The 27491-nt window shown below is 42.4% G+C and overlaps 2 protein-coding genes and 1 pseudogene across 2 annotated transcripts in view; 1 reads left to right on the plus strand and 2 right to left on the minus strand.

The window, feature by feature from the left end:
• The window catches only part of APBB1IP (amyloid beta precursor protein binding family B member 1 interacting protein), a 103717-nt gene that overhangs the window by 19002 nt on the left and 57224 nt on the right, over window positions 1-27491 (minus strand). The window contains exons 6-10 of the mRNA XM_060121170.1: window positions 25023-25182; window positions 23736-23857; window positions 10949-11035; window positions 5834-5977; window positions 1922-2032 (exon numbers count right to left, since the gene is read on the minus strand). Coding sequence (XP_059977153.1) covers window positions 1922-2032; window positions 5834-5977; window positions 10949-11035; window positions 23736-23857; window positions 25023-25182 — 624 coding nt within the window. The remainder of the gene's footprint in view (window positions 1-1921; window positions 2033-5833; window positions 5978-10948; window positions 11036-23735; window positions 23858-25022; window positions 25183-27491) is intronic.
• Window positions 7726-9618, minus strand: LOC132514752 (CBY1-interacting BAR domain-containing protein 1-like; annotated as a pseudogene).
• LOC132504106 (large ribosomal subunit protein uL22-like) lies at window positions 19702-20257 on the plus strand. The gene has a single exon (XM_060121162.1). The coding sequence runs from the start codon at window positions 19702-19704 to the stop codon at window positions 20254-20256; it is 555 nt and encodes a 184-aa protein (XP_059977145.1). The 3' UTR covers window position 20257.

Consider the following 27491-nt stretch of genomic DNA (forward strand, 5'->3'; position numbering starts at 1 on the left):
TTCCTTCAAACTGCTGCATTTTATTTATTTATTTATTTTTTGCTCTACACGGGCCTCTCACTGCTGTGGCCTCTCCCGTTGCGGAGCACAGGCTCCGGACGCACAGGCTCAGCGGCCATGGCTTACGGGCCCAGCCGCTCCACGGCATGTGGGATCTTCCCGGACTGGGGCACGAACCCATGTCCCCTGCATCGGTAGGCGGACTCTCAACCACTGCGCCACCAGGGAAGCCCCAAACTGCTGCATTTTTAAAAGACAAATGGGAGCAGTAGAAGGGGATGCCCAGGCTGTCTGTGCCCCATCAGGGTTTTGAGAATGGTTGGGTCAAGGCGATACCCAACTCCTGGAGTAACAGGCGTGTGACAGTGGCACACGAGTGTGGGCGCCTCTGAAATGATGGAGTGGGTTCATGATCATCTCCAGTGACAGGGTTCTTGATAAAGAATACATTTGCTACCAATGTAAATGTAAGCACTGTCCTTAATTTGTGAAAATGATGTAAAACTATAGTATAGACTGGCCCACTTCCTCGGTAGAGGTGACAGCTTTGCCAGGAGCACATATGCACACACAGAGTCCAGCTTTGGACGTTTCCAGAAACATGGTAATGGGGTCTTCCTGGGGGTGGATGGGTGACGGACGTACAAAGGTGCCTCACCAGGAACCTGGTCTCGTTAACACCTGTTCCATAGACTTCTAACCCAGAAGGAAACAGAGGAACCCCGATTCAGAAAGGAGAAGTTCTGGGGGATTTCAGGGAGGGGCAATATTGGGGTTGGGGATTAAGAGGTAAAAACCATTAGGTATAAAATAAGCTACAAAGATATACTGTATAACACAGGGAATATAGTCAATATTTTATAATAACTATAAATGGAGCATAACCTTTAAAAATTGTGAATCGCTATACCGTACACCTGTAACTTATATACCATTGCACAGCAACTATACTTCAATTAAAAAATAATAAAAAATGAAGTATATTTGTAGGGAAAAAAAATTCTGTACACAGCCCTGCACCAGGGCCAAGTGGAATGTGCTAACCCCTGCTCTCTGGTGTGAGGCTGTGAAGGGAAAGGAATCTGTGAGGTCGGAGAAAATGGCGTGGCCAGAACAGCTGTATAAATTCCCTGAGTTCATTTCTAGTGGTCAGTCGTTACAGCTGGCAGATAAAAGTTACTTTTGGGGCTTCCCTGGTGGCGCAGTGGTTGGGGGTCCGTCTGCCGATGCAGGGGATGCGGGTTCGTGCCCCGGTCCGGGAGGGTCCCGCGAGCCGTGGCCGCTGGGCCTGCGCGTCCGGAGCCTGTGCTCCGCGGCGGGAGGGGCCGCAGCGGTGAGAGGCCCGCGTACCGCAAAAAAAAAAAAAAAAAAAAGTTACTTTTGCCCAACTTTCCAAAATATGGTGCTAATGTCAACCTTACCAGACACCTGATAATACATATTGCCTTTTGATAATATGCACCTTAAAAAGTTTCAAGACCCAGTAATGCTATTTTTAGAAAAAGATATATTTTCCTATTTTTTGTATTTTCTATATTTTTCTAGAAAATCTTGTCAACTTCCTAATTTCTAAAGATGTCTTACAATGGAATAAGAGTCTGATAAATAAAGAACTAAAAGACTGATTGTCTTGTCAATAAAATTGTAACTAAAATTTGTTCAAAATATAGAGTTCTCTTTTTCATAAAGTGATGAAGAAATCCAGACAGATTGACTTGAAAGTTTGAGACTCAAATAACAGGCTTTGGAGAAATGATCTGAGTTGGTAGAAATGTTTCCCCCTTTCCTATTTTGGTTTACAATAAAAAGCTTATTGTGTTATACTTGTAGTTAACTGTATAACATTTAACATTTTTCTTCTTAAAAGGAAACATTACCTTAAATTGCTTACAGATCTAAAGTAAGGACTTCTTAAACCTACCTTTAAAACAAAGCAGTAGTCAGTGGGTGCTTTGTATTTCATTTTACACTGAATCCCATAGTAAATGTTGACATTTTCAAACTGTATAAAACATGCCAGATCTCGAGATGTCTGAAAGAGAAGGAAAAAATAACCTCAACCTAGCTGACAAGTAATATTTTTCTAAGGTCGTTCTTCATGGCACAATGAGGCATTACATTTTAGTAGGAAAATACAGAATTTCAGGTAATTTATATAAGCATCTACCACGTATAGCTTTCTAAAAGCCAAGCCTACATTTTAAGACGGAAAGAGCACATCCAGGCAAAACAGCATGCCACAGACTAAAAGTGGAGCAAAAGATTATACTGCTGGTCTAGCACCTACGCGTGGACTCCCAGAGATGACTGGAATCATTACTGATGGGGTTCAGACAAGGTGACCGAGCACCTCGTCAAATATTTCATTTTGTCTTTTGCCATTCTAAGTCATTGATGGATTTCATGACTGAGCATTTAGAAAAAAGTCCCCCTCAGGATGAACAATGAGAGGTAAATTTGATGCTCAGAAAATTCACACACACTTCATACACTTCTTCCTGAGGAGAAAAGATTCCTTTCATGCCTTCTCTTTAGGGCTGGTGGTGTTGCTGTGGAAACAGAACCCTCTCCTCCATATATAATATGCATTGAGAAGACATCAACCTCTAATCTACATATTTGGTTACACTTCAATTACAGATTTGTTCTGTTACTTTTTCCCCCTCACGTTCTATAATTCTTTACTGAGTTAATGAATAAAAAAATAAAGGGTAGAATTGCTACATCTCAATGCACAATTATTCCTTTATATATGGTAGTATACTTTTTTCTTGTAAGATATTTTCTTCTGATTTTCAAAGTTTTAGTTTTTTTATTAGAAAAATAAAACATATTCATCATAATTTTAAAAATAAGTTATTTTATATATAGTAAAACAAAAATTTTCCTTCATCACTCTTTTTTTTTCTAATTTCATTCTCTTCTCCAGAGAAGACATTCTTCCAAATGTTTTTGGGGATACATTTATATACCTATGTATGTGTAGACATACCCACATACATATATACAATTATTAAAATATAAATGAGATTTTACTCTCAATATTTTTCCATGACTTTGTTCTTTTTCTTAACAATATATCTTGGGGTCTTTCTATGTTAGGACATATGAAAGGATATATCACATTCTTTGTATAGCTGCATAACATTACACTGTATAGGTGTAGCTATTTATTCCACCATCCTACTATAGATGACTAGAGGTTACTTCCACCATCCTACTATAGATGACTAGTGGTTACTTCGATATTTTGCTATTACAAAATATATTGTGCATATGAGCAAATGTTTCTGTGGGGTAGGTTGCCAAACATGGAGCTGTCCTTGGAAGGGGCATTCCCTATTATATTTGCAAAAATTTTGCTAAACTGTCCCCCAAGTTGGCTGTACTAGCTTACATTACAAACTTCCGTACATAAGAGTGCCCATTTTTCTTACCCACTCCTGATGAAACTTGCATATCATCAATATTGTTAGTGTTATCAATCTCACGGGAGGAGAAATTTCACTTATTTACATTTTCCCGATTACTAATAAGATAGAGCAACTTTTTAATTATTCACTGGCTACTGATATTTCTGTTTCTGTGAATTCTCACTTAGTAAGCATTGCTGTTTTCCTATGAGTATGTTTATCTTTTTCTTAATGAGTTGTTGAAGTCTTTTTATGGATATTCATACCAGGTTATACACGCTGCAAATGTACCCTCTGACTCTAGAGCTAGTCTTTAACTTCTTGTTTGGTATCTCTGGCCATAAGGAGTTAAACACAACTTTATATATAGTCAAATCTGCCAATTTTCTTTGTTAAAATTTTGAGTTTTTAGTCTTGTTTAAGAAGGCTTCCCCACTGCCAAATTATGAGAATATTGACCATATATTTTCTCCTAATATTTTGTAATTTTGTCCAAATACATTTAATCAACATAAGATTTAATTTGGAACATGGTATGAGGTAGGAAGCTATATTTTTTAATGGATATACAATTATTTCAATGCTATTTGTTAAGTATCACATTCTCTCCCCACTGCTATAAGATGCTCACTTGAATTTCTCTTATATTAGATGGTTCTCTGTTGATCTGTTTTCTCTTCCTGTACTGTTTTTGTCTAATGTTTTGACATTTGGGAGGAGGGGTTCTTCCATAATGTTCTTTAAAATTTTTGTGTGTGTCTGTTTTGGAACCGCATCTCTTTCTGATGAATTTTAGAATCAGTTTTTGAACTTCAAGTAAAAAGAATCCTATTGAAATTTTTTTATTGGAATTGAATATATAGAAAAATTGGGGGGAGAATTAATATCTTTTCATCTAGCAACACTGTACATTTCTGTTTATTCAGTTTGAACTCATTTCCTTTATTAAATTTTCTATTTTATGCCATATAAGATCTTGAACCTTTCTTGTTAAGTTTATTGTCAGGTGTTTTGTATTTTTTTGTTCTTGCAATGCATGGAATCTTTTGCAGCATATTTAATTTGCATATTGTTTATATAAAGGAAAACAATTTCTTATTTGGTAAGTTTATTTGGTCCATTGGGACCAAACTCTTAAGTTTTTCAGTTGAGTGTCTTATATTGTCTGGTAGACAATCATGTTGACTGTGAATAAAGAGAGTTTTGCCTCTTCTTTTCCAGTAATTATACTTGTTATTCTTTTTCTTGACTTCTGGCTAGTTCCTCCATTAGTGTTAATGGCAGCAGAGACAGAAAGGATGCCTGTCCAACTCCAATGTGAATGCTTCTAATTTTCGTCCCTAAGTGTGTTGTTTTTGATAGGCTTGTATGTCTCACTTATATGTAAATGCCAAAGACATAACATCTCTAAAATAAAACAAATAATTTGTGGGTCAACTGTTATGCCCCCCACGCTTGGGACTGGAATGAAGATAGCACAGATGGAAAAAGTATGAATTCTAGGACTGAAACGAAATAGGAGTGGTAGCTGCTCTGGACCAAGAATTTCCCATAATGCTCTCCTGCATTCCACAGAGATGACAGTCTTCTAACTAGTGGGAATAGCCCTGGATAGTCACTATGACTTCACCTGCAAGGGATGTGGGTCAAGCCTTATTAGAAGCAGCTTGCAATTTGAAAATATGCCGTTGGGGGGGGTGCCCTGGATTTGGCAGTGAAGGCAAGACGCTTTGGCTTACTGCAGATATAGAAAGAGAGACGGACTACAACTTTGCAAAGGTGAGCAAAGGATGGAAATGGCCATCCTCTAAGAAAGGTCTTAGAAAAAGCTAAGAGTTAGAATGAGAGTTAAAATTACATTTCAAAGAAGACAAATTTACTATGTGCTTGTAGATTTGAGGCAATAATCCTAAATTACCAAGTAGAAGTGAAATGATATCTAAGATACTCTGCTAAATTAGGCAGGGAAATGCATGTAATATAATTCAGAGAACAATTTAACTATTCAAGTTATAAAAGCTAAAATCTAAATTAAACTCTATCAAGACTTCTAATACCACTATGATTCCAGATAAAAGAAGTTTTACTGTAATGACTACAGAACAATAGAGTAAAAAGGGGGGAAAAAGGTCCTCAAAGATCGATATGTGAAGAAACAAATTCATTTCTAAAAAAGTGCTTCAGTCATAATTTCTGAAACCTGACTTTAAAGTAGATAAAACTCTTCACCTTCAAGAGAGAGCAGTGGAAAGATTCAGGATTTCTGTAATTCTATCCTAATAGGATATGTATCTGTATAAACACTGTAGTAACACGAATCTCACGGCAAAGTAGAATGTATTTAAATTACCACCTGAGGATTTCTTTACTTTCACTTTCATGAAATGCCTTTTTGCAAAAGCATATCTTTTTTTTCTGACCTTAGTCTTTCCTTTGGGGACATAATAAATTCCAGAAGCTCGTAAAAGGAAATAGCGCCTTTTCCAGGATTTCTTCCCATCTTCTTTCAAATAAAGAGCTCCCTCTAGTTCTGGCACAATGATGGATGTTCCACAAAAACTCTCCTGAAATTGAGATTCCAACGATATAAAACCCATGAAAGATAAAACACATAGTTTGTTCACATTTAAACCAACTGTGGCCAACTAGCCTTCAAGCTAAAACTCGTTTTGTCTACAGCTTTGATTGAATGCATATATTGACACTGCATATCATTTGCCAAAAGACAGGAAGAACATGGTGGTTGAGTCTCAGCTCCTGAGTTAGACTTCCAGGCTTCTTGACCACTTAGCTCTGTGACCCTGAGCAAGTGACTCAACCTCGGTGCCTTTACTTGCAAAATCAGAGTAACGATAGCCCCAACTTCATAAGGAAGGTTGTGAGTACAGTCTTGGTATATTATAAAAGAAAGCATTACATAAAGTCTATTTCTGTTACTGTAAGTTGATAAATAGAAAACTTATTCCTGTACCTGTAAGTGAAAAAAAATTACTGTTTCACTGCTAGTAAATGGAAAAATTAAAATATACAATTCTATACATAAAATATTTTGTACATTAATATTTTATTTTTTGGCATAATTTTCTTTTCTTTTACATTGAGATACAATTGATATAGAATATGTATTAGTTTTCAGTATACAACCTAATGATCTGATGTAGGTATATATTGCAAAATGATCGCCATCGTAAGTGTAGTTAACATCTATCACCTCACGCAGTTACACATCCTTTTGTTCTTATGATGAGAACTTTTAAGACCTACTCTTTTAGCAACTTTCAAATATACAATACAGTATTGTTAGCTATAGTCACCATGCCGTACATTACATCCCCAGGACTTATTTATTTTATAACTGGAAGTTTGTACCTCTTGACCCCCTTTAGCCATTTCATGCATCCCTACCCCTGCCTCTGGCAACCTCAAATCTCTTCTGTGTATCTGTGATTTCATGTTTTTTGTTTTTTGATTCCACACATAGATGAGACATACAGCTATCTGTCTTCCTCTGTCTGACTTATTTCACTTAGCACTCAAGTTCCATCCATGTTGTCAAAAATGGCAAGATTTCCTTTTCGGGGGATAGTTTCTTATCAAAGAAGAAAGAAGACAATTATTAATACTGTAGTATCAGAAAAGGATAGTGACAAAGTACATTTTCTAGGTGCAGATGTTTAAAAATCAAAACATGCATAGAATTATATAATTCTTAACAAATTTCTTTTAAAAGCAGTACAAGAAAATTACATATTATTCTATCTTTCAGTTCAAACACTCAAACTTATTTTTGGCTTTGCTTTTTTATAACTCTCAACGTCCTTTCATTCAGTCTCATAAAAGCAGAATAAACTTAATTTTGCATCCTTCAAGTAAATGTATGTGTAGTGGATCTGGGTGACATCTTTGTTCATATCTTTCCCAGTTTCCCCCAGTTTAGCTGGTATTAGTTGCCTTGTCAATAATCTCTCTCTCTCTCTCTTTTTTTTTTTTTGGTCAGCATAAATTTCCTTTAATAATTCCTCCATTTCCAGTAGGATTTCATTTTGAGGTTTAACGTATCAAGCCAGTATAAAGTTTTACAGTTTTAGTAATTCTGGATTCCGAGTCCTTTAAGATGAAAATGGAAGTGCAAAGTTTACTTAAGAAATTTCATTTTCTTCGTTTGTAACATCTAAGTCTTCATCCTCTTCATCATCATCTTCTGCTTGTTGATCCTTTCTTAGTCGACAGGTGGATACCTGTCCTGTTCCAGATGCACACTTAGCTGACACTGATCTCTGAAGACGTGACTTTGAATTTGCTCTTATGATATCTAAATGGGATGAACAATCTGGTGGATACAGAGAATTTCAGAAAACTCTAAATCTTCTTCACCAATCTTTTGTGTATTTTGGTAGGTAGTAGTGGAGACGTCTAAAGCTTTGCCGTGAAATAACATTTCGATAGTGATAAATTCTGAAAATATAGTCTTTATATTCTTTGTTTTCTGCTTTTCAAAATTGTCAGTAGTTTCCTCCAGATGACGAGTTGTTCTAGTAGCATACATTGTAGCTCTTTGTAATCCAGCTTCTTTTTAAAAAATTAATTAATTAATTAATTTATGTTTGGTTGCATTGGGTCTTCATTGCTGTGCGCGGGGTTTCTCTAGTTGCGGCAAGGGGGGCTACTCTCTGTTGCGGTGTGCGGGCTTCTCATTGCGGTGGCTTCTCTTGTTGCGGAGCACAGGCTCTAGGCATGCGGGCTTCAGTAGTTGTGGCACACGGGCTTCAGTAGTTGTGGCACACGGGCTCAGTAGTTGTGGCTTGCGGGCTCAGCAGTTGTGGCTCGTGGGCTCTAGAGCGCAGGTTCAGTAGTTGTGGTGCACGGGCTTCATTGCTCTGCAGCATGTGGGATCTTCCCGGACCAGGGCTTGAACCCGTGTCCCCTGCAGTGGCAGGTGGATTCTTAACCACTGTGCCACCAGGGAAGTCTCTGTAATTCAGTTTCTGCCTGTGAAATAACATGTCGATCAGATGGGTTTCTCTGACGTGTTCTTTCTGAGTTAACTGTTTAGCTCCTCAATTCTTTGCCGTTAATGTTGCTTTGAGGTCATCTGCTTTCATTTTTACAGTGGTTCTGTAACCGAAAGTGGGGTCCAGCTGCTTGCTGCTCAAAAGTCATTATAAAGAGGCCAGTCTGGTGGAAAGGAAACTTTTGCTTTATTTTGAATGCCGGCAACCGGTGGGGAGGACGGACGCCTATCCAAAGGCCGACTCCCCCCACTGACAGTCAGAGGGCAAGAGCTTTTATAGGTGCAGGGAGGGGGTTACATGCAGAAGCAGCACAGTCAGCTCTGACCGTCATCTTGACATTGATCATCGGTGGTCTGATCAGCGTCATCTTGATTGTTTTAGGTACAGTTAATCTTTAGTTCCAGGGTTGGTTTGTTTCCATTTCTTTGAGGCCGATTCTCGGAATTGTGGCAGCTTATGTCATGACTACAGTCTGGTCATCATGTAGTTAACTTCTTCCACCTGGTGGGGTTTTCAGTACCTATAAGACAGCTCACAGGATATGGCGCAGAATGTGATCTGTGGCCCTTGAGGAGGAACCAAAGGTCCTTGACTTTGCTTAATGACTCAACTATTATAATTTGGTCTCCTTTGACTGTTTTCCTTTGTTTCTGCATTTCTCACTTCTCGGATTAAGCTTATTCTTTGGCTAATGTTTTTCCGCAGACAAAAGGCAGGCTGAGGACATGGGGGGCACAGGGTCCTGCTCCCTTCCACTTCCAGAAGCTTGCAAAGGTTCGACTACTTCGGCTTCAACTCTTTCAGCCTCTGCTTGTCGATGATCCTGAAGTTTGGCAAACTCATCAGCCAAGTTTTTCAGGCCCTGCTTTAAATTTGGGGTCTCCATAGAGGCTCACGCGTTGATGTCATTCCCCAGGAGGTCTGCTCTGTCTCCGCACATAAGCAGCAGCGATCTGGCACAAAACGTTTCTCGTCCCGGTTTTCCAAGCTATGCCTCCACATCTGGCCTCGCGTGTGGTGGGAGACCCCGGGCTGGGGCCCGACCACAGGGGCTCCGAGGTGCCCAGGCATGCGTGGCGGACGCGAGAGCCCTTCAATGATCTCTTAAATTCAAGCAGATTTGGGGTCCAAGTTCGAAAGCAGGATAATGCTGATTTTTCACAGCATAACATGCTTTGTATTTTCTTTCCCATCCGGCTTTTGAAAAACTGCTGAAGTCTTCCAACAAGACCTATTCAGGCAACTGTATAAACCAAGGCATAACCAGTCCTTGATTTACAGACAGCTGCTGATGCAATAAGCACTGATTAACGGCCAAGGGCTGTGTCAGGAAATTGCTCACTCCCCTTCCATGTCTGTCTGTGTCCATCACTGCTGGGGATGCTCAGACCTGAATCTCCCTGCTGCTGGGGATGCCTGGTGCTTTATCTCCCTCAACTCAACCTGGAGACTCTTTGAAAGAGACACTCTGCAGAAAGAATGTCCCCACTCCCACCGTTGGCCTCCCTGGGAAATACCCACTGTGTTCTTGGTCCCAGGAACCAAAACTTGTAGCCTGTCTCCAGGACCTTGGGAGTGCATGGCAGCAAGGTTGTAGGGCCTGCTCCATCGGGAACAGGGCTGGGAGCGCTGGCAGGGCTAGAACCCTGTGCAGGGGTCTGGGCAGGCCTTGGTACCTGGGAGAGGGTGCCCTTTAGCATCAGTGAATTGGCTCCAGATGGGAATGTGGGCCAAGGTGTCAACAGGTCTTCTGAGTTTTCAAGAGAAGCCCCAAATCTCCTAACTCAAGAAAAGGTCAACATGCTGTCGGGGACAACAAAAATCTGTCTGGGGCTCCTATGCCCATTTGTGATCTGGCGTGCATCTGCATTAGGGTCGGGGAACAGAGCCTCGATTGTGAGCAAAGTTGCTATGTGAAAACTCATTAGAAGTTTCAGAAAATCAACCGTCAAATGAACTTCTGGAACACAGCCCTGTAAGTGATAATCCAGACATGTGTACCGTTACTTTACATGCTGTGTTTCCACTGCCTCCCTAAGTCTTTGTAATAATTCAATACAATACAGGAAACCAAGGTTCTTGGACTTGCCCAATAACACATGACCTTCAACAGGCAGAGGCAAGCTCGGATCAGATCTCTTAACTGCAGTCTCACACTTTCTACCACACCTGGCTGCTGGAAGGGCACCTTAGCATTCACTGCAAAGAAGTCACGCCTGACTGTGGAGCACATAAGCAATGAAATATATGGTCAGAGATGAGTTTTATGTGGATTCATGTCTTTTAGTCAAGAATTATGAATCCAACTTCATGAAGAGTAAAATATATTGTCGAAAGCAAAACTTTTTAACAACTGACTCCAAGAACCAGTTTGTCTAAATAGCTATAATTTAGTAATGATTTGATTTTAAAACCCCAAGTTAAAATTTCAGTGTGTCTCAGAATCGCCCATTGTTCTGAGAAGCAAATCATTTAAAAATACAGTTAACTCTCTTTTATTCTACTCTACGAAATTAAACATACCTCAAGCAAGGACTCCTTGTTCTTCGCATTCATTTTCTCGTTTGTTTCCTTGCTTTCTTTTTTTCCTCTGTTATCCAAGTAAAAATTCTAAATAAAATAGTAAAAGGTCAGATCAGTAAGTGTTCATTACCATGGTAGCCACTGCACGGAACTCGCAGTCTTGCTGGAGAGAGGAGACATACCTGGAGGAAGTAAACTGTCGACCACAGTGTATGGTCTCTGTCAATCAAGTGCTTATGGAGGGACTTGCTAAGTGCTGACCACTGCTGGTCAGAAGTAACACCTTCCCTTCCCCCCAGAGTGCACATTCAATGAAGAAACAAGCAAAGAGAGAGACCACTAGCAAAGGATACAATGTCATTTAATTGTTAAATTCCATGGTCTAGAACATGAGTCAAATGCTGGAAGCTGGGAGACCCCAGTGCCCTTGGAAGAGCCCAGAACCGGAGGATGGTAGAGCCCGTGTCCCATGTCCCAGGCCTTTGATCACCATGTAGGATCCCAAGGCCTTGAGGACTAGAAATTCTGGCTTATCTAGAGAAGCATGAAATCGGATTTTTATAAGCATTGGCAACTAATTTTAATTTTTAAAAACCACATGGGTCAATCACAACATAAAGTTTGCTACTTGGCAACTTCTAAGGACAGAGAGAAGCAGAAAGAGCATTTCTGGAAAGAGAACCAGCTTAGCAAAAGAAAGAAAGACCACAGTTTAGAAGCACTCACGATTTTGGGGGAGTACCTATTACATGCCAGATCCTCAGCCAGACGCTTTGCAAACACCCCCCCAATTCTAACAGCAAGGCTGTGAGGTAAGTGACAGTACCCCCATTTTACAGGTTAGGAAACCGAGGCTCAGCAAGGTTAAACAGCTAGGGCACTGCACCCTGAATGAACACCAGGGGCTGAGTGTGTATGATGTGTGTGCCCTTACCACCACACCACACTACTCATGAAATTGAAGGTCAGTGAAGTTCAAGGGCAGAGAGACTAAACCTACTCTAATTCCAGCAGCTCCCGACTCAGGGAAGCAGGACCCTCGCCCTCTCCCGTGATTACCTCTTTGGAACATCTGTTTGTGGATTGTGTCAGGCGTGACCACTGCCACAGTCAAAGTATTTAGCACTTTTATGTGGAAATGTAGAGTCTGTAAGATAGTGCCTGAAAAAAATGTATTAAAACTAGAACGTATACTCCTGGTGCATAGTGACTAAATTAAGGACCCTCCTGAGTCTAAACACAAATGTTTATTGACACGATGGGGGTGTTTCTCCAAGTGTGATCCCCAGACCACCTTGATGCTCCATGAAATGCATGTTCCTGGGCTCCCAACCTACGGAACCGGAATCTCAGGGGGTCTGGGAATCTACACTCCAACACACTTCCTGGATGATTTTTACTTACACTGAAGTTTGAGAACAGAGTGTATTGGACAGAGAGGAAGCAAACCGCAGGCAAATAAAATTTGCAGAATTAGGAGATCTCCTAGAAATACAGTGCATAACAATGGCAACTTGCTAACTTAAACAGAGGAAATAAATCAAGTACAACTCCTTCCATAATTCTTATTGAATTATCTTTTAATATGTTTTTTTTTCTTTTTTTTGCTGTACGTGGGCCTCTCACTGTTGTGGCCTCTCCCGTTGCGGAGCACAGGCTCCGGACGCGCAGGCTTAGCGGCCATGGCTCACGCACCCAGCCGCTCCGCGGCATGTGGGATCTTCCCGGACCGGGGCACGAACCCGTGTCCCCTGCATCGGCAGGCGGACTCTCAACCACTGCGCCACCAGGGAAGCCCTAATGTGTTTTTAAAGAAACTTTTACGTGTTATTTGAAAGGACAGCATAGTGTGAATTAGTGTGATTACTCTATGGGGTTTGGAAACGATTCTAATTTTACGTGTTTGGCTTGAGGACGGTGACTAATGTAATATGTAACGTATGCCACCTGCCAGAACTCTACACTGAGGCCTTACAGGTATGCTTGTCATTTCATCCTCACAGGAACTCCACAGTGTAGATGCGATTGCTGTTTCACAGATAAGGAAACAGAAGGATTAAGTGATTTGCCCAAGGACAATTAGTGCCAGAGCTTTGAGTTTTTCATGACTTTTCTGAGCATTAAAATGCGCTAAACACCATAGGAGAGAACCCAGTATGACAGTGTGGATGGGCTTAATACCACTGAACTGCACACTTAAAAGTGGTTAAAATGGTAAATTCTATGTGTATTTTGCCAAAAACAAACAAACAAAAAGTGATGACCTAGTTGAGAGTGAATGCAGAGTGTGCTCCTAGCAAGCACACTTGCTTTAGGGCCCTAGAAAAAGTGTGAGCCTGTATGAGTTGAAAGAATGGACAGAGACTGTGAGGGAGACTCCAGGGCATGTGTGTTTCATCATCATCCGGGAAAAGGAGGGCACGTGTCGCCCTCTGCAGGACAAATGAAGGAAGAGCCTTTCTAAACATGAAGGGTCTCATTTTATGAAGTTATCGTGGAGGGTCAGGACGTAGCCGTGCCTTCTCTGAGACCCCTCTCACTTTTTCGGCTTCTGAATACCTTTTTTTCACCTTCCAAGTGATAGTGCTATATTGTGTTTTTGTTTTAATGAAAATGCAAAAAACACAAAGAAAATCCAAGCTGGAGATCACGCAGGGCAGTCCTTAGAAAGGATGGATTGCTCTTGGGTAAGAATTTGGAGTGCTCCGTAGCAAGCAGCAGAATTCAAAAGTTAATTATCTGTTGGGGACAATCTGAGCAGAACAATAAGGGAACTTTAAAATGGGAAATGAGACTTTCAGTGACAGCCTGCCTCTTTTTCTCACAGCTTCTGAAAATGCAAGATTTGAGAGCAGCAGGATAGGACAGAAACAGCAAATATGTTACATTTTTAATATCGCCTTTCTGGAATAAAGAGTAAATCAAATAAACACTTATCAATCCACGAGTAAATATTTATGAGTGCCCTTTGCATGTAAAATATCACTGTTCTTAAGAATCTTTCTATCACACTGAAAAGATAAATATAAGTAGACGGCTATATATCTGTAGATGGGGGAACCATATAAGACACTGCATAAATGCAAAATGAGCTAAGTTCTATAGGTTTTCAGAGAGGAAGAACTCACTGTGAATCGAGATGATTAAGACTTACAGAGGAGGTCAAAGTTGGAACTTTGCCTTGAAAGATGTTCATATTCAGGTAGGGGAAAAGGAATAAAGAGAGCGTGCAGGGCAGGAGGAAAAGCATGGAAAAAGGCCCAGAGTTAGATAAATATTGGGGCTCTTTGAAGCAACCTAAATGTCCATCGACAGATGAATGGATAAAGATGTGATATATACATATACAAAGGAATACTACTCAGCTGTAAAAAAGAATGAAATAATGCCATTTGCAACAACATGGATGGACCTAGAGATTATCATACTAAGTGAAGTAAGTCAGACAGAGAAAGGCAAGTATCATGTGGTATCACTTATTTGTGGAATCTAAAGAAAAGGATACAAATGAACTTATTTACAAAACAGAAATAGACTCACAGACATAGAAAACAAACTTATGGTTACTAAAGGGGATGGGGGGCTGAGTGGGACAGATAAAGTAGTAGTCTGGGATTAACATCCACCCAGAACTATATATAAAATAGGTAAACAAGGACCTACTGTATAGCACAGGGAACTCTACTCAACATCTTATAATAATCTGTAATGGAAAATAATCTGAAAAAATATATGTACCTATGTATGTATAACTGAATCACTCTGCTGTACACTTGAAACTACCACAACACTATAAATGAACTACACTTCAATTTAAAAAAAAATACTGGGTGCCTTTGGAGCACCCGTGAACAAGCAGCCTGGCTAGAGCTGGGGTACACCTGATGAAGACCTGACCATCACTCCCAATTCTTCTCTTCCGCCCTGTGTCAGAATTCACCGATGCCCGTCACCTAGTGATGACTGTGCAGTGCCTCCCCCGAGAATGGCCGGAGCTCATTTCCTTGCCCCCCTATGTTGGGTCTGGCCACGTGACTTGCTTCGGCCAACAGAACGTGGGTGGAAGGGACAGCGCCTCCATCTGAGCAGAGGACCTGAGAGGCGGCGTCGTGTGTTTCCACTCATTCTCCGGCGCGCTCGCCTTTCACCAGGGGAGTGTGTCAAGGTGGCTGCTGGTCCGAGGACGAGAAGAGGCACGTGGAACTCCCTGGATCTGACGCACATTCTGGAGCCGTGGACAGAGGACCCGACGACCTGCAGGCCCCAGACAGAGGAAACACCTGCTACTCTAAGCCACTGGGATTCTGAGGTTGTGTTCATGTCTCCAACCCTGACTGATACACATGCCCACACTGGTTGCTCAGGGGCTCTGGGGCACCGAAGTCAAGAGCAGACTTTCTTTTAAAATAGGAGCCTCTCCTGGAGGCCGTAAATGTGACGCCTGTATGATTTTCCTTCCAGCTGGGCCTGGTCCCGGATGGTCAGAGATGAACCTTGGCAGGACAGGGAGGTTGGAAAAGAGGCGGGACGCCATGAGGTCATTTTCCCCCACCGTGGCTGGTACCCTTCTACACCCGAGGGGAAGTGTGACATTGTGGTTCTCTCTCTGCTCCTCACTCGTGCAACCAAATAAACCATCACCACCACCACCACCAAATTTTGGTTAAGAAACAACAAACGGAATGAAAATTGCCTGAAATATCAATAGTGATGATTGCTGGAGTGTGTGGATGATTTAACTTTCCTTTCTTCTACTTTTCAGGTTTTTTCCCAATAAACTGATAGTAATTTTGAAGTCAGAAACATAAAGGATGTTACTAAAAGAAATGAACAGCTGTACAGCAAGCAGGCGACCTTACGTTAATATGTTTTCCCAATACCTTCTCTGAAAAAGAGATTCTTTGGGCTCCTAGCAAGAAGAACAGCTAATGTTAACACCAGGGTTTGTCTCCCTCTCCAGACACAGACCTCAGGCCTCACGCATCTCTTTTGGTTTCGGGCCCCCACTGGTCTTTGCACAGTGGGAGCTGTATGTCAACGCAGCTGGGAAAACAAAACTCTTTGGGTTACGGCTGAGTTTCATTTGTTCATCTGAACATCTGGCACTCTTTTAGGATGAGCAGACCACCCTGTGATTACAGTCAACTGGGAAGAGGAACTTTCCTAACGCCAACCAGACTGAGAAACTAGGAGAAACTCAGCTGCTTCGTCAACAAAGTTGCTTTAATTAGGACAGTAAGGTTCTACTGCCCCAACCTACTTTACCCCAAAGAGGCGGGACCACGTGGGCAAAAGGGTCCCTGTCCTGACCCCATGCTTTAGAGGGTCCCTACTCTGCCCCTAACCTCAGGGTATTTCTATTCCCCTACACTGTGAACCTAAAACTGCTCTTAAAAATAGTCTATTATCTGGACTTCCCTCATGGCGCAGTGGTTAAGAATCCGCCTGCCAATGCAGGGGACACAGGTTCGAGCCCTGGTGCAGGAAGATCCCACATGCTGTGGAGCAACTAAGCCCACGCGCCCCAACTACTGAGCCTGTGCTCTAGAGCACGCAAGCCACAACTAGTGAGCCCATGCGCCACAACTACTGAAGCCTGCATGCTTAGAGCCCGTGCTCCACAACAAGAGAAGCCACTGCAATGAGAAGCCCACGCACCGCAACGAAGAGTAGCCCCCCTCGCCGCAACTAGAGAAAGCCTGCGCCCAGCAACGAAGACCCAACGCAGCCAAAAATAAATTAGTTAATTTATGTTAAAAAAATAGTCTATTAAAAAAAAAGCTTACTCGTGTGCTTTGTAAATGGATGCCGCCAGGAATCAAATGGCCGTGGAACTGCATTTCGGTTCCACTGGCTGGCTTATTAAAATGCCAGAATTGATAATATGCTGGACATTGCATTCTCAGCATCTATTTAAACTTGCGATGAAAAGTTCTGAAACACTTTTTTGCACGTCAACATACAAATGTGTGAGGCGGTACATCACTTCTCAAACTTGTTCTAGGGGGTTTGCAAGCACAAAAGTTTGATCTTCATTCACAGAGGCAGCCTTCATAGAAGTCAGCCATAAGGGGCTGTGTGGGAAGAGAGTAAGGGGGTCACTGAGAAGGAGGGCGAGGACACAGCTTGTGGAGGGACAGAGGGACAGGAGCTAGAGGTCCGAGGGAGATCCGGAGCAAAGATGCTCTCGACTGTGGTCCCCACAATATTCCTTTCCAGTGCCAGCCCGAGAAGCCTGGTCATGCTTCCATGAGATGCCTCTGTATCCTTTCAATAATCATGTTAAAAAGTTCCAGGTAGAGCAGTGTCTCATGACCAAGCGATCCCCAGTGCCAGTTATGGCAATGTCTGCACACCCAGGAGTCAGCAGGAGCTCTGAAGAACCACTGATAGTCTTGGATCCTCTTCAAGGTTCACGAGTGAGACTCCTATGTGGTTCCTTCCTCTTGGGCATGAAGCTAAACCAGTGATGTCCCAAAGTAGCTATTCAGTGGGTGGGGTGTAACAGCAGCCAGCAGGAGAATTCATGACTCTGCTTTTCCTCCTTTAAAAATGAGGTGATCTGGGACTTCCCTGGTGGCCCAGTGCTTAAGAATCCGCCTGCCAATGCAGGGGACACGGGTTCAAGCCGTGGTCTGGGAAGATCCCACATGCTGTGCAGCAACTAAGCGCGTGTGCCACAACTACTGAGCATGTGTGCCACAACTACTGAGTCCGTGTGAGTCTGTGTGCCACAACTGCTGAGGTCCGCGCGCCTAGAGCCCGTGCTCTGCAATGAGAGAAGCCACTGCAATGAGAGGCCCGTGCACGCAACAAGGAGTGGCCCCCGCTTGTCGCAACTGGAGAAAGCCCTCACACAGCAACGAAGATGCAACACAGCCAAAAATAAATGAATAAAATAAAATTTTTTAAAAGGTTTAAAATTTTTTTTTAATTTAAAAAATTAAAAAAAATAAAAATGAAGTGATCTGCTATTACCTCTCTAAGTATAGACCAGTCATCCTGGGGAAATTCCTTCCTAATTAAGCATCTTTTGGTCCACAAATTTGCAGGATCTGGTTTCTCTCTGTCACCTTATTACAGATAACTTTGGTTAAATTAATTAGACAAGGAGGCCACTGGACTGCGGGGACTCCAATGCCGGGCAGCCTACGTAAGCAAACCCGAATCTAAGCCTCAAGGTTACAAAAAACCGAAACCTAAGGGCATCCGATCACAAACAGTTACCTAGGCTACAATCAAATAATTTCCTTTCTTGGTTTCTGTACCTTCTCTCTGTAAGTCTCTCCCCTGGTTCTTAGCTGAGGAGTGCTCCTAATGACTTCTGATTTGGTTCTGCCGGATTCGAATCGAATTTTGTTCAAATAAACTCTTACATTTTTTTAATATGCTTCAGTTCATCCTTTCTTATAGGTGACCGCTGAATTTCGGTTGGCATCAAATGACTTGACTTTTATATATAACGTCGCGATGCTGCAAGCGGTTTTCATGCTGGATTTAACCTTGCGAGGTGGGAAGTACAGCCGTATCACATTGTACAAATAGAAACGCTGAATTCAGGTGTCATCAGAAAGCCTGCTAAGACCACACAGTCAGCAGGTGACACTTGAGACACAGGTGAACAACATCACTTTTCAAGTCATGGGTGGAGGCGGTGCTTTGCATGTGTGCCTGCAAAGCACACCACTGATGTCCCCAAATCTTTACTGATGGTTGTTTCTAATATTTGAGCTCAAAACCCCCCTTTGCATTCATTTTACTGCCGCCTGCCTAGACTTATCCCCGCAGGTAAGTAGTTTGTAAGAGAATCCTATTAAGTACTAAGGATTTCAGCGTTGTAAAATTTCATGAAGTTTTACATAATTTTGTATGGTTTAGTAATTTTCCAGGAGAACTGGTACTCTGGGCCACAGAAGCTCTTTCTCAGTCAAGCTGCAAATACTAATCCGTACTTTACATATCAAACAGGCTATGGGGAGGCCAAGAACAGACTGACTTTGGAGCCATGAATGCAGATTCCAAGGAGAAAGACAGAATCTGAACTCTCAAGCACTCCAGGGGTCTACACCTGCAGACCTATGAGAGCAGGCACCATTGTCTCTAAGGGCGCAGAGGATGTCATTTACCATGTAAAACAATGTGACTGTCAGCACACGGTTCTTCAGGAATGGTGGCCCAGGCCAGGCCTATTCATCCACTATTACAGAGACAGCAAAAGAATAAATGGGGGCTTATTCTGATCCGGGCCTCTGGCAATCAGTTTCTTCTCATTGTGGGAAACTGAGTCAGTGTAGTAACTTCTGAATCAGTGTTTCCATTTGTGGTATCATCCTGCTAGCCGTATTCAATTTACCTTGTCTGAGGACATCCTCAGTCACTACCAATTTCATTCCAGGTTTCCTATAGTCTTGAGAGCTCTGAACAGAAGACTCAACCTATGGAAACCACTCATCAAAGTCCCCAATGAGTCTTAAGATCAAACAAAGGCTTCCTTTCTATCTTTGATCTCAGTTTTCTCATCTGTAAAGAGGAATAGCAATATATCCTTCTTATAGTTGTAAAGATTGGAGATAATACTTGCAAAGCTTCTAGCCTAGCATAGAGTAGCTATTAATAGTTTCTAGCAATTTCCCTCCTTCCCTGGATCGTCAGTTTATCCCTCTGCATTTGATAAAACGTAGCTTTTGTTATAAACTGCCATGAAAATAAGTTCTTAGGCTTTTCCAGCAAGCGGCCTGAGGTGACCTCTAAAAATGGTTTGCTATTCACTTGATCCAGAAAACCCCACAAGATCACGCACATCAAGAGGTTCAACTCTTCGTGCTCACTTTAAGAACACTCGTGAAACTGCCCAGGCCAATACGTGTGTGCGTATCCGAAAAGCCACCAAGTATCTGAAGGATGTCACTATAAAGAAGCAACGTGTGCCATTCTGTCGTTACAATGGCGGAGTTGGTAGGTGTGCCCAGGCCAAACAGTGGGGCTGGACGCAGGGTCGGTGGCCCAAAAAAAGTGCTGAATTTTTACTGCACATGCTCAAAAATGCAGAGAGTAAGGCTGAACTTAAGGGCGTAGATGTAGATTCTCTGGTCATTGAGCAAATCCAGGTGAACAAAGCCCGCACAATGCAGTGCAGGACTTACAGAGCTCGTGGTCAGACCAAGCCATACACGAGCTCTCCCTGCCACACTGAGATGGGCCTTACTGAAAAAGAACAGATTGTTCTTAAACCAGAAGAGGAGGCTGCACAGAAGAAAAAGATATCCCAGAAGAAACTGAAGAAACAGAAACTTCTGGCCCGGGAATAAATGCCGCAAAAAATAAACGCAAATAAAAGTTAGAAAGAAAAAAAAGTTCTTAGGTTTGATATCTTAAGAACTTAGAACCAATACTATCTAATAGAAGTCAGTTCCTGTCACTATCTTCATCTCTAGAAGTTTTTTTTTACAATCACAGAGGAAAGTCCCTTAATGCAAGGTAAGTTTGGGGGGGATATTGGGAAAGTGACCAAAATCCAGTCAATTCTCTTTTTCCTTGTAAATAAATACCTTGGAGTTGGAGAACAGGTGAGATGGGGACGTCAAAGGTAGAAAGATTTTTACTCATCTCATGAGAAGAGAAAAACACCACAAGGAAAAATTTAGAAGCATGTCTCTAGTGACATTTATAGGTAAAATATTGCCCATCTGATAGAAAACATGAAAGTAAAAATGTGTACATTTCATGCTGAATTTATGGAGGATGAAATGAGATTTTTTTTTGAAGGAGAAGGAGAAACTCAGCAAAGTTTAAAATCTAGTTCATCATGTTTATATCCCAACCTATTTCTCTTCTCATGCTTCCTACCGAAGGGAAGGGCATCAGGATCTATCTAATTCCCGAGCGGGCAATCAGTGTCATCCATGTCTGCTTCTATGCCTCCTTACTATACCAGCATCCAAGCGGTCACCATATTCTGCAAAATTCCATTACCTCCTGAGTCTCTCCCAATGCCCTTCAGTCCATCATTATCTGTTCTTTCTGGGCTTCTGTAACCACCTCTCCATCACATGGCAGCTGCCACTTTTACTTTCTCCAACTCCATTCTCTGCTGTGCAATCACACTGATCTTCCCTCAACTCAACACCCTTCAACGGCTCCCTGCAAGCCTCAGGACAAAGCCCAGTGTCTTTAACACGATCTACAAAGCCCTTGATCATCTTGTTCCTGCTGCTCTCCAGTCCAAAGGAGGTCTTGCTAGGACCACATGATTTTGTTAAAAAACAATTTGATCAAGAACAAAATCACAGCAGAAACAACATGTTGATTCAAAATCTCCCCCACCACTTGTTTTTCAGGTCTTAGTGATTCGGATGCACTAAGTATTTAGTAGTGCTTAGTTTTTATGCATCTTCAAGCCTTTGGGAACATTTTTCAGACTTTTTCAAGTTTTTAAATTTTATCTCTATTTGATTCTTAGACAATTATGCTTGTTTGGCATCTATTCCTAAAGTTTTGGGGCTTGTGGCAAAGTATTAGAGAGTGAAGTGAGTGTAAATCAATGGCCTGATGCCATGGCTGCCGGCCAGGAAGACCAGGATCTGTTCCAGCATCCGTGAGTCCTAAGCGGGGTCGGACCTCCACCGGCTCTCACTGGCACTGGGATGCTGGGAATAAACGCAACACACTATAGGCTGAATGCAGTGAACAATACCCTGGAACACTGTCAGCAGCTTCAGAATCTTCTGTCATCTAATAAGCTTCTGCAGATGACAATTCACTCACTATCCCTACTTCCATAAATCATTTTTCTGCAAGAACGAACCCTAGACTTGAGCTCTTCCACCCACAGAGAGTGGGGCACGCTCCATGCCCCTCAATCATGACCACAAAGTTGAATGAATCCCATAGTGGCAAGAAAATGCAGCTTCATATAAAAGAAATATAGAATATAGCTAAACAGGCAAAGCAGGCATGAGTGGTTGAGGCTGGGTTTTTAAAAACAGCAAAATGTCGAAACAAGAAAAACCTCGAATAAACAACCTAACCTTATACCTAAAGCAACTAGAGAAAGAAGAACTAACAAAATCCAAAGTTAGTAGAAGGAAAGAAATCATAAAGATCAGAGCAGAAATAAATGAAATAGAGATGAAGAAAACAATAGCAAAGATCAATGAAACTAAAAACCAGTTCTTTGAGAAGATAAAAATAACAAAATGTTGGAACTTCCCTGGTGGTACAGTGGTTAAGGATCCATCTGCCAACGCAGGGGACACGGGTTCGATCCCTGGTCCGGGAAGATCCCACATGCCGCAGAGCAGCTAAGCCTGTGCGCCACAACTACTGAGCCCACGTGCTGCAGCTACTGAAGCCCGTGAGCTTAGAGCCTGTGCTAGGCAACAAGAGAAGCCACCGCAAAACAAGAGAAGCCACCGCAAAATGAGAAGCCCATGCACTGCAACAAAGAGTAGCCCCTGCTTCCACAACCAGAGAGAAAGCCCGTGTGCAGCAGTGAAGACCCAAAAACCAGCCAAAAACCCCAAAATGTTAAAAACTGAGTAACAGCCTGAAAATGTATTTTAAACGAACCCCTTACAATCATGATTGCATGAACTGGTGATTGGAAACATTCATTTCTGACCTGCTTTTATTTTAACCAATATGCTATTTCTTTTTTTTATTTTAATTTATTTTTATTTTTTTGGGTGCATTGGGTCTTTGTTGCTGTGTGCAGGCTTTCCTCTAGTTGCGGCGATCAGGGGCTACTCTTCGTTGCGGTGCGCAGACTTCTCATTGCAGTGGCTTCTCTTGTTGCGGAGCACGGGCTCTAGTCGCGTGGGCTTCAGTAGTTGTGGTACACGGGCTCAGTAGTAGTGGCTTGCAGGCTGTAGAGCTCAGGCTCAGTAGTTGTGGCACACGGGCTTAGTTGCTCCGCAGCATGTGGGATCTTCCTGGACCAGGGCTCGAACCCATGTCCCCTACGTTGGCAGGTGGATTCTTAACCACTGCACCACCAGGGAAGCCCCCAATATGCTATTTCTATCAGTTTCTTTTCCACAATTTATCTGAATGCACTGTCACCCCCTGTCCCTACCTCCTCCTCATGGTCCAGCTGTACAATTTCCCATGACCTAAAAGAACTTCCCTCTTTCTTCTTGGACTTTGCACACACACCCCGCCTAGGATGCTCGCTTCTACTCTACTCTTCACCTGGTTAACTCCAACAGATTTCGCAGGTGAGCGCTTGAACGCAACTTTGTGTGAGGAAACTTCCCTGCCCGCCACGCGCAGACAGTTGGCTGGAGATTTCCATGGGACAAGTCTAGGACATCCTTGTACGCATGATTTGAGGAAGCTTTTTCAAATATGGAGAACAACACTTTTTATTTTGTAGACTGTACGTAGAGTTGTACATTTTCCAGGCACTCTCTTGACTTATCCCAACATCCATAAGCACCAAATATGAACAACAAAGAAAAGGGTATCTTTAAACTATGACGTTTTAATGGCTCAGAGTGCGTCACATATATTGGATTAACGTAGCCAACGAGCTATAAGGACAGAAGAGGAGGATAAGTCAACAAAGAGGTATGTTTTGGATGCTGAATCAAAAGAAACAAAATGGATTATTTTCTCTCTGAATCCTTCAAGGGGCTCTTAGTTTACGTATGGCCTAAGAGTTGTTTGTGTTTCTTTGAAAGGAATACATTTGTGATATTTTGTGAGATGATGAATGAGCTGGTGAGTACACAGGTGACATTAAAAAATGGATATTTTATACGGTTTAACAATATACAAGTTATCTTACCTGGGGGTTTTTAAATACAGCGTATTTTTCCTCCTTCTCCAAAAACAGCACTTTATTTTCTGTGTCTCTTGTCCAGTCTGATAAGACTTCAACAACATTTTCATGGTCTTCAAAAAACCTTTCTGATAAAACAAGGAAAAGCATTCTTTCAGACCCAAGACATCAGGGTTTCCAACAGAGAAATAAGCTGGTGTTGAGTTAACACAATGCTTCATACTTCTCATCAGTTTCTAGAAATTCCTAATTCTTACATGATGTCACATTGTAACATCTCTATTATGTGTATTCTTCAGTCTCAGGTCTTCAACTTATTTTCCATTAAAAACATGGCAGATGAACCTACAATGTAGTGATAATGGTCAGCCATTGCTCTTTATTTCATGTTAGAATTTTTGACTATTTTAAATAGCCCCAGGTGGAGGTAACATCCTATATGGAAGGAGGCCAATTAAGCAATAATTGGTTAAACAACTATGAATGAAATTGTGAGAAACTGTGAGATAAGTGATGAGTACTATAAGACATCACTCCCTAAAATGCTAAAAAACAATGTATTTCGGAACCAACCCTAAACCTTCCTTTAGAGAGCTTTCAATTCTCTATTTGACTCACAGAGTTGAAGAAAACTTCAAGAGGTTATTTCCGTGCAGACCATTTCCTCCAGAAAGATGTGTACCCAAAGCTTCTAAAACATGTATTTCTGTATTCCAACAGGCTCTCCCAGGAGACAACTGTTCTATGAGTGGTATTAAGAATAAGAAGTAACAGAGTATTTCTTTAATTGCTTTTTAGCTTTTTAAAAAAACTCAATCAACGTCTATCCACTGTCCTTTGCTCTTCGGGGCTGAGCCTCTTCCACTAGACAAAGTGTCAGACATTGAGTGAGCGGGCAGTGATGTGAGGCCCGCGGCAGAGTTACCCTAGAGTATAAAGAAGTAAACTTTAAAGAGACATCGGCTGACAGACACCCAGGCTCTCCGACCATCTGCTCAGCTTGCTAATCATGCGGTAAGAAGTATCCTCCTGTCACTTTCTTTCCCTTTTGGATCTGCTAGAGAAGTAGCAGCAATAATGCTTACATTCCCCAAGGTCTGGCCACCTGCTCCAATCTGAGTCTCTGCCACAGATAAATGAAGAGGCAAACACTGAACCTGACCTAAGGGAAGTGATGTAGGGGGAGTCTTGATAGCCTTGAACCAAACTCTTCTTCGCAATAGACCAAAACCCATAATAAAGCAAACTCACAGGTTTTTTGGAGTACAGCCAATTGCTGGAACTGGGACTTACCGATTTGTAGTTCTGGATATATTTCATAAAGACACCAGTCCACATTGCAGTCACAATGGGTTTTCTCAAAAAGGTTGTCTAGAACATCTCGGGCTAACTGCCGCTCATCCACCATCAGTGACTTCGTGCTGTTATCATTCATGTGCACCTTGACAACGAGCTGAGGATAAAGCCACAGGGCAGCCAGTAAATTCAAGCAACTGTAGAAGGCCACCCACTGAGGTTAAGGTTTCAATGCTGCTATCTCTTCTGCGAATTTCAGTAAGAAGGTGTCCCACAAACTCACTCATATGCCAAGCACTTGTTTAAGGTGCCAGGAATATAAACGTAGAGAAACCAGTTCACAAAAACAGAAATACACACACAATAAGCTTTCAGAGACTCTGCATCCTGGTGAGGGAGAGAGAAAACCAACACAACCCAAGAAGTGCTGCCTGCCGGCCTCCCTGACATCTTTCTGTTACTTCTTCCGGTTCATCTCAGGGCCCAGAAGCGTTGCTTAGCTGAAAGCCGTGCCGGTACCCTTATAATAAATTCTTCTGTCCTGCTTAGCTGGAGTTGGGTCCCATTTCATGCAACCCGAGAGTTCTATGACACAGGTTAAGACCAAGTTGGTTAATCTACAATTCTCTGAAGGTCGGAAGTTGCAGAGTGACAGCGTCACCGAGGGGTCTTATTGAGAGGCAGGTGGTGTCACAGCAGGACACGTTTGAGATTAGAGGCGGACTAAGCCAGATCAATGTAGACTGAGAAAGCGCTATTATGGAGGCATGCAGGCCAATGAGTGACCTAATGCACTTTCCATTTGATTAAAAAAAAATTTACTGCATTGAGTTCACAGTCAAATTGGTAGCTACCTTATTCCAAATCTGGACGGTTTGGTGTGAGAATTTACTCCTAAGGGCACAGGATTTCACTGATTTTTCCCAGACAACTTGTCAAGGTTATTAAAACTTCTGATCCCTAAGAGAGACCATGATTCTGATGTAACATAACAGAATTAATTCAACAACTAATCAGCTAGGGTTTGGATTTTCTTTGATACATGTGTATTTGTAGCTTTTTTTTTTTTTCGGTACGCGGGCCTCTCACTGCCGTGGCCTCTCCCGTTGGGGAGCACAGGCTCCGGACGCGCAGGCTCAGCGGCCATGGCTCAAGGGCCCAGCCGCTCCGCGGCATGTGGGATCCTCCCGGACCAGGGCATGAACCCGCGTCCCCTGCATGGGCAGGCGGGCTGTCAACCACTGCACCACCAGGGAAGCCCTGTAGCATATTTTTAATTCCGGCAGTTGTTAGTTATGAGTGCTACAGGTTATAACGGTGCTATCTATCCAGTCTTCAAAAGGAACAGTGGAAATGTGCCCATGAAGCCCACATTTATTAGACACTTATGTTTAAGGGAAGATTTTCCATAACTCCTTCTGGGAAGATCTACATTCTTATTTTATTCTTTGCTAAGATCACTGATCCTCCCTGATTAAGTGGGAGTTAGCTCTAGTTAGAGTCCATCTTTGAGTGCCACACGGGAAGGAAGGGCTGCCTTTCCCTTTCCAGACCATCCCTGCCCAAACTCCAGCCTGCAGTGCCTGCAGTTACTCCACAGGCCGCCAGCAGAGAATTCCCAGAAGCAACGTCGTCAACCAGAACCCCCTGACACTCTTGCTTAAACTTCTATTCTAACTTGAAAAGAGAAGCATGAGATAGTTAGAGACAAGTTCTGCCTATTCTGTCTGTCTAAGGTTGGTCCTGGTTATTCACATATGAGGCTCATCATTATTTTAAAAAAGTGTTTAGATGGAGTGAAGAGAGAGGTCATACAAGTGGTAACATTTCTTCCTTCCCCCAAAGTTTGGGTTAGATTCTGAGCAGCAGGGAAACTGCCCCTCTGGTCCCACTCCCACCCAACTGGATCTTGAAGACAGTGTGTAGTTAACAGTGAAGAATGCAATTCCTGTGGATTTCTGTGCAGAGTTACTGAGAGCAACCAAGGGTGTGGATGGTGATAAGAATCTGGACGAAGAGCAGGCAAGGACCACAAGTCGAAGCACACCTAGTATCTGCTCTTCCCACACTTGCACACCTAAGACTCAAATGCAGACATCAGGGCAATAAAGGTGCATTTCCTCCTCCTGGAACCATTCAAATTAGACCATTATTCCAGGCTTGTCCGAAGAATACTTTTTTTCCCTTGAAAACCTGTAGCCCAGAAACGTCTAGTTGGACAGTTTTTTGTTGTATGTTCATCTTTTTTTAAAAAAATTAATTTATTTATTTATTTTTGGCTGTGTTGGGTCTTCATTGCCGTGCGGTGGCTTCTCCTGTTGCGAAGCATGGACTCTAGGCATGCAGGCTGCAGTAGTTGTGGCACACGGGCTCCATAGTTGTGGCTCACGGGCTCTAGAGCACAAGCTCAGTAGTTGTGGCACACAGGCTTAGTTGCTCCGCGGGGCATGTGGGATCTTCCAGGTC

The sequence above is a fragment of the Lagenorhynchus albirostris genome, chromosome 1 (assembly GCF_949774975.1).
Source record: "Lagenorhynchus albirostris chromosome 1, mLagAlb1.1, whole genome shotgun sequence".
Taxonomy (NCBI): domain Eukaryota; kingdom Metazoa; phylum Chordata; class Mammalia; order Artiodactyla; family Delphinidae; genus Lagenorhynchus; species Lagenorhynchus albirostris.